Here is a 7,035-nt window from a genome sequence, read left to right as displayed (position 1 = left end):
TCTTCAAAAATAATTTCTGTAAAAAAAAAAAAAAAAAAAATGAAAAACTGACCAAATTTAAAAATTAAGTAAGGATATTTCCATGAAAGTTTGACCGAAAATGATGTTTGCCTCCTTTTATAAAGCAATCTTCCATCTTCTCCAAAATATTCAAAAATTGAATTTTCCCACCCCCTCCTGCCCTCATCTAAAATGGATGTGGGAGTAAACAATCACATCAATATTATTGGCATGATGCTCATTAAAATTTTCCAATCTGAAATGCAGGGCTTTTACAAAATTTTGAAAGATCTTCAACGAGGAATTTTATACCAATTCTACCGCCTTTCCTCCATGATACATTATTTGTCCTTTCAAAATACACTTATCTTGACAAAAAAAAAAAATAAAAAAATAAAGGTACAAAACTGGTAGGTGGTAGGTAGGATAAAAAGTGTATTAAATTGATAAAAAAAACTAACGAGAGTAAAGAGAGAAAAATTAATTCGCATTGATTAAAAAAATGTTACTATACAACAGAATTGAACAGTTGAACACCTTGTTTTGACAAATAAAGAGCACCTAAAGACCATTTCTAGCATACTTTTTTTCACCTTTTTTTTCAGAATGTTTTCCTCATTTTCAAAATTTTTTTAAAATTTTTTTCAATCTTTATTTAGTTTTTCAATAGTTTACGTTTCAACTTGAAGCTGAATTAATGCTACGTTTGGGATGAAATTCACTTAAGATCTTTTCAGGTATGAACGTGAAAAAGACTTTCAATTCCAACAATCCCTCCCCCCTCCTCACCATACAATTTTTCAAACGCTCAAATTTTAGGAATTTTTTCAGATAGAATGATTACCTAGGTACTAATTTCCAACTTTATTCACACAGAAATATTGAAACAGTACAATGACCATAAAAAATACAAGTAAAATGGTTATCCCGGTAGGTAAATTAACTCTAAAAAATACATACAATAAATCAGATACAAAACAATGACCAACGAATGAAAAATTTACACGAAACCTCTATCAATAATATCTTTTAAAACATCAGTCACCATCGCAACTCTCTCTTCCTTGGCCATTTTCAAAATAACACGAGCCGAAATCTCGCCAGGAACGACCCACCAACTCAGCTCCTTGTACTCTTCGAACTCGGGCGAAAACAACGACGTTAACCAATCCGTTCTAGGATTACTTTCATACTCCAGCATATAAGGTATGAAAAACGAAACACTCAGATATCCCAACAAAGATTTACGTTTGAATTGCTCCATTATCTGATCTTCACTAGGAACAAGGTCGTTTTCGGGGAAGGTATTCTTCAAAGAATTGTAATACTCGTCGATCAACTCATCCCAATACAAATCTCTGGTATTCTGGTCTGTGTTCATGTACAATATGGTGGCCAAATCGACAATCGGCGAACAGTACCGAGAATTTGCTAAATCGATGAACTTGACCTGGACTGGGATTCCTTCGGCGTTATACCTGAATAGTAAATTATTCCTGAGGAAATCACCGTGACAAATCACAGCTTCGGGTTCTTCGCAGGAGGTGAAAATATCCTCGAAGAATTCGATCGGATGTTTTAATATTTCACGAATTTCTAGAAGTTTATTCCGGTATCGAGGATCGACGTCGATGGATAAAGTCTGGAAGTACTTCTCGTTCAGAGTATCGTAATAATGTGAAGGTGTTTCCAGAGTACACGTGTGATGAGTTTCGATCAAGTTGGCGGCGATATTGGCGAATATCTCGGGATGAGTTTTCTTGGCTTGGTACGAATACGCGTGGAATTCGCCTAGTTTCTTTAAAATTAATTTCAAATGAGTCGAGTCCAAGAATACTTTGGATTTGGGTAATTTGTAACCGGATTCGATCAAATTCTCCAAAACAATCGAGCCTCGTTCGTCTTCATTTTGCAGCGATAGGCACTGGTAGTAAAACTTGGGGAATAAATTAACGATAGAAGGGTCCAGTTTGGCGAAAAATGGTACGACGACTGTGTACACGAAGGATTCGTTGGAGAAAGCTAACTCTACGTACTTTGTGCGGAAATCAGTCGCTAGCATTGTTTTGATGATCATCGACTTGGTACGATATTCTTGACCGTTGACGTCTACGTAAACAATACGACCGCATAATCCATCGGTAGAAAATCCATCCAATAATTTGGAATTCTCGGGTTCGAAACATTTGAACGAATATCCATTCCGAAAGTACTCGGTTTTCGAGAAATAATCGCGAAATACGAAACGATTTAGCCACTCGAATGTATTCATTTTCAATCACGAGACTCGATAGGTAAGTTTTAACACAAGTTTGCGATAAAGCACAACTGGTTCTAAAATGAAATTTCGTATCGGTAACGGACACGAGAGTTTGTTGCGATAAGATAGTGGTAAAAGGTGGATATAGATGTTCCAAACAACAAACTTTTTACACGAGTAGATATGACGTGACTATAACCTTTTATATGTCTTTCCGAAATTCCCAAGTGAAGTGATTCATCAAACGAACCAATTGGACCAAATCATAGAAAATGAAAAATGATAGTATTTTTTTGATTGTCTCAAAAATATGCGAGTGAATTTCAAATTCTACGTAATAAAATCAGTAGGGCGCCAGTTCTTTTACCTTTATAGATTAGGTATTCAAACGTAGGTACCTACATATCACGTCACAGCTTCTATAAACACGAGTCAGGCGGAAAACTGACCAGAGGAATGATCAGTTCATTACCCTTATCTAACACGTTTGAACTTTCATCTTCGGATAATTGCGTTTTCCCGACAAAATTAATCTAATATTAATACGAAACTAAAACGAAACATAATATCTGTACAGTCAAAAACCTATTAAATCGTTTAGGTATTTAAAAAAAAAAAAAAAAAAAAAAAAAATGAACTACCTACTGAAGGAAAATTGTGATGTCTAATCCAAGAAATAAATCTATACATAAAAATTCAGCGAAGTACCTGGTTCGAATCAGTGAAAATCTACATGGTCACCACCACTAGTCCAATCATTCAGATAAATGATTTTCCCTGACTTTTGCCTATTTTTTAGACTCACGTTTTAAATTTTTCAGATCTTTTCAATTTTAACTTTAACCAAGACCAACTTATACAAGAAAACCTCTGAACGTGTTCGTCACCAATTTAAATACAAACAACCGCAATTTTTGGAAACAAATCATGGCCTAGAACCTTCATAAGTAAAATTTCAGTTGCGTGCTGCCTAAATTAATTTTCTAATTTTTAGCGAATTTTTGGAAATCCGAAATTGACAATTTAAAAAAAAAAATACATTACTTGAGTATTCATTCGGTTAAAATGATGAAAATTAGTCCTAAAAATAATTAAACTGATACCCCAGATTCCACCATTTCGAGTCCTCCTGAGCCACCAGCGCAATTTTCGATTTTTCCCGAAATCTTAACCTCGTGAAATGAGTGGAAATTAATTTGGGCAACTAAAAATCAATTCGTGGTTTATTCCTTACAAGGCAACCTCTTAAGGTGTCACACTCCGATTTGAACGGGACCGCGATTTTTGGAAAGAGCATAGTCTAAAACCCCCAAAACTAAATTTTCAGCTGCCCGAGTTCATTTTTCGATTTTTGACGAATTTTTGAAAATTCAAAATTGACTGTTTTTGGCGATTTATGCTTTTTTTAAAAAAAAGTACGTACTTTATCAATAAAAATGGTCAAAATAAGTCCCAAAACTAATATTAATCACCCAAATCCAAATTTCACCATTTCCAGCCATTCTGGAGCTTCCAGCGCGATTTTTCAATTTCTCCAGAATTTTGAATTTGTTCCAGAAGGCGTGAATATGTAGTTCGGCAGCTAAAAATTGAGTTGTGTATTACACTCGACCTGTTTAACGAATTTATCTGCATTTGAGCCGATTTTGGGAGTGACACCTCAAGAGTGGTTTTTTGACCAGCTTTTTTCAAAATTAAAAAATCCAAAAAATCAAAAGATATCCGTTTGTGAGGAAATTTTTGAAATTTGCACGAATCGCTGTATTTCTTTAAGAACTAAGCCCCGGAGCGTAAATTTTACCATTTCCAGCCGTTTTGGAGCGAGAGTGACACCTCAAAAAACCACTCTTGAGGTGTCACTCACAAAATCTGCTCAAATGTGGAAAAACTCGTTAAACAGGTCGAGTATAATACACAACTCGATTTTTAGCTGCCCAACTTCATATTCACGCCTTCTGGAGCAAATTCAAAATTCTGGAGAAATTGAAAAATCGCGCTGGAGGCTCCAGAATGGCTGGAAATGGTGAAATTTGGATTTGGTTAATAAGTATATTAGTTTTGGGACTTATTTTGACCATTTTTATTGAAGAAGTACGTAATTTTTTTTAAAAAAAGCATAAATCGCCAAAAACAATCAATTTTGAATTTTCAAAAATTCGCCAAAAATCGAAAAATGAACTTGGGCAGCTGAAAATTTGGTTTTGGGGGTTTTAGACTATGCTCTTTCCAAAAATCGCGGTCCCGTTCAAATCGGAGTGTGACACTTCAAGAGGTTCCCTTGTTAGATGTTTAACGATGATTGTCTTTTATTTGAGCCAATTTCCAGGCTGTCACCTCTCATCATTCAATGAAAAACTAAAACTAGAATAATCAAAAAGTCCTGGTCAAAAAAACACTCTAGATACATACCTATTATTCTCATCAAGACTTATTTTCATCATTTTCACCAAATAAACATTAGAAAAAAAGATCATAAATCTGTAAAAAAGGGAAGTATTTTTTTTCATAATTTCTCCAAAAATTAACGTGGGCAGCTAAAATTTTGGTTTAGAAAACTTCAGACCAGGTTTCCCCCCCAAAATCGCTATTAAGGGAAGAACAATTTCTTTCAAACGTCATTAGCGACAAATTGGCTCATTTACACATAAATTTTCGCCTCAAGGGGAGGGAGGTGAGGGGGTTCGCGGGGTTAAGGGGGGATCCAAAATCAATTTTGGTTAAAAAATTGAAAATAGAATTTTTCACGTCTTTGAATTCGCCATTCAATTGTCTTCAAAATGATGCATGTAACACTTCAGAAATATCAATTTTTTCCCTTTCAATTGAAAAATCAATTCTTCAAAATTCAAAATTTCTGCAAAATAAAAACGGGGAGGGTTCAAAATCAATTTCGGTTCTTTGGTCAAAACCTCAAAATTTGAATTTTTTACATATTTGAATTCTCCATTAAATTCTCTTCAACATGATATTAATAATACGTTGAAAAATCAATTCTTAAAAATTCAAGATGTCCCCAATTAAATTTAAAAAAAAAATAGTTTCAACTTTGAACTCATTTTTTTTCAAAATGTACTTTTTTGATGTTCATGTGCCTTTTTCTCAATAACGACTGTACTTCTCGACCTACATATTTTTTTTCACTTTTTCAGCAAATTATACTCTACAAATAGACACAAGCTTTTTTATTTTTCACTTGAAATTTTTTTTTGAAATTTATATGTTGAAAAACGTAGTACTTTTGGAAACTCTTCTGAAAATTAAAGTATAAATACTCAACCGCAAATTCATTTCTAAAATCCTCGTGTAAAATGTTAAAAAGTGGAAGAAAAATAGATTTTTCCAAATTTTGGCCTCCCCTCAATCTTTTTGCCATTGCCAGTTCGAAAGTGAATTTTTGATCAATTTGTAGGTGGGTAGCTAAATTCCAGAAAAAGTGCAAAACATTAAATTTTCAAAAAAGGTAAATTACGACCAGTTTCTTCGCAGTAAAGTTTATTTGTGACCTCTCCAGACCGATTTGAAATTTTTGGAGAAAATTGAAAAATCGCTGGAGGTTTCAGAATGATCCAAAACTGGTATTTGTACGTGGGAGTTTGATTGAAGAAATTATTCAAAGTGTATCACTTGGCTTGAAAAATTTTTATATTTTACGAAAATTATTAAAAATAGTCTTTAGAACATCTTTTTTAAAATCGTATTTAATGTTCTCTGATTTTTTTCGGTTTTTTGTAGACTGAGCAGTGAGCATTCTGACATGTCTCACCACATCTCTACAATTTTTCGATTTTTTTCTTCAAAATGAGTGGAGCCAGCTAAAGAAACACTGAAGGACTTTATAAAAAAAAAAAAGAAATAGATATTTGAAACTCAGAAGTCATATCTGTGATCATAAATTTTCGAAAACACAGGATTCGATATCGTACATCATGAAACTTTTTTCTCAACCTTTTTTTTCAGTTAAATTATGAAGAAAAAAAAACCTGTTCAACATTTTAATGTTGGAAATTATGTGAAATTCAAGAAATGTTGGATGAGTAGATGTAGAGTGACTCTATTTGATTGTAAGGATTTAAGGCAAATTCAAAATGAACATGTTCAGTAACAATTTCTCGAAAAAGAATTTCAGAAGGTGAATTTTTGGAAGTAAAGATACCTATTTCGAATTTATTTTTTTATCAGTCTTCGCGTTACTCCGTCTGTGTTCTGCCAACTCGAAAGAACTCAACAAAACTGATGAAAAATCCAATAATTTTAGGTAGGTCTTTATTCAAATTACTCAACTCAACAATACACATTATTTTCATGTTTTGGATAAAACATTGAAATACGAATAAGACATTCGTAAAATTTGAGAAAGCAATCGAAAGGAAGCCACGTACGATACACCAATTTTTAAATTTGATTCATGTTGCCTCAGGCATAAGAATAAGATCAAGAGTTTTTTGAACTTTCTCGACTGTTTGAACCATTCGATATCGTACAGCATGGTTCTTATTTTTTCATTCTGGAACAAAAAATTAATTTCATTCATCGCTCCGATTTTCACCAAATTTAGAAAATATATGTATTGATGAAAATGAAACTAAAAGAGATGGGAGTTGAAGTAGAATAAATTCAATAGGTAATAATAAATCATTCGTACCATATCAAAAATCACTTCTCCGATGTAACAATACAGAAATAAATACGAAGTAACCATCACGAAAACTGTAATGAGTTGCATCATGGCTGGAACGGTTTTTATCACCCTGAAACATATTCGTTACCATTAAATT

The 7,035-nt window shown here is 33.2% G+C and overlaps 1 protein-coding gene across 1 annotated transcript; it reads right to left on the bottom strand.

The window, feature by feature from the left end:
- Positions 1 to 849: 849 nt before the first annotated feature.
- On the bottom strand, positions 850 to 2,394 carry LOC135839818 (uncharacterized). Its single transcript, XM_065356029.1, has one exon. It carries the CDS (start codon positions 2,270 to 2,272, stop codon positions 1,001 to 1,003), a length of 1,272 nt encoding a protein of 423 aa, XP_065212101.1. The 5' UTR covers positions 2,273 to 2,394; the 3' UTR covers positions 850 to 1,000.
- Between the last annotated feature and the right edge of the window lie 4,641 nt (positions 2,395 to 7,035).

The sequence above is a fragment of the Planococcus citri genome, chromosome 3 (assembly GCF_950023065.1).
Source record: "Planococcus citri chromosome 3, ihPlaCitr1.1, whole genome shotgun sequence".
Classification (NCBI taxonomy): domain Eukaryota; kingdom Metazoa; phylum Arthropoda; class Insecta; order Hemiptera; family Pseudococcidae; genus Planococcus; species Planococcus citri.
Note: the sequence above shows the minus strand (reverse complement) of the source record. Positions and strands in the feature narration are given on the sequence as shown.

What these genes read in the sequence shown, in the direction of transcription:
- LOC135839818 (XM_065356029.1), bottom strand. Translation starts at nt 2,272, where the DNA reads ATGAATACATTCGAGTGGCTAAATCGTTTCGTATTTCGCGATTATTTC.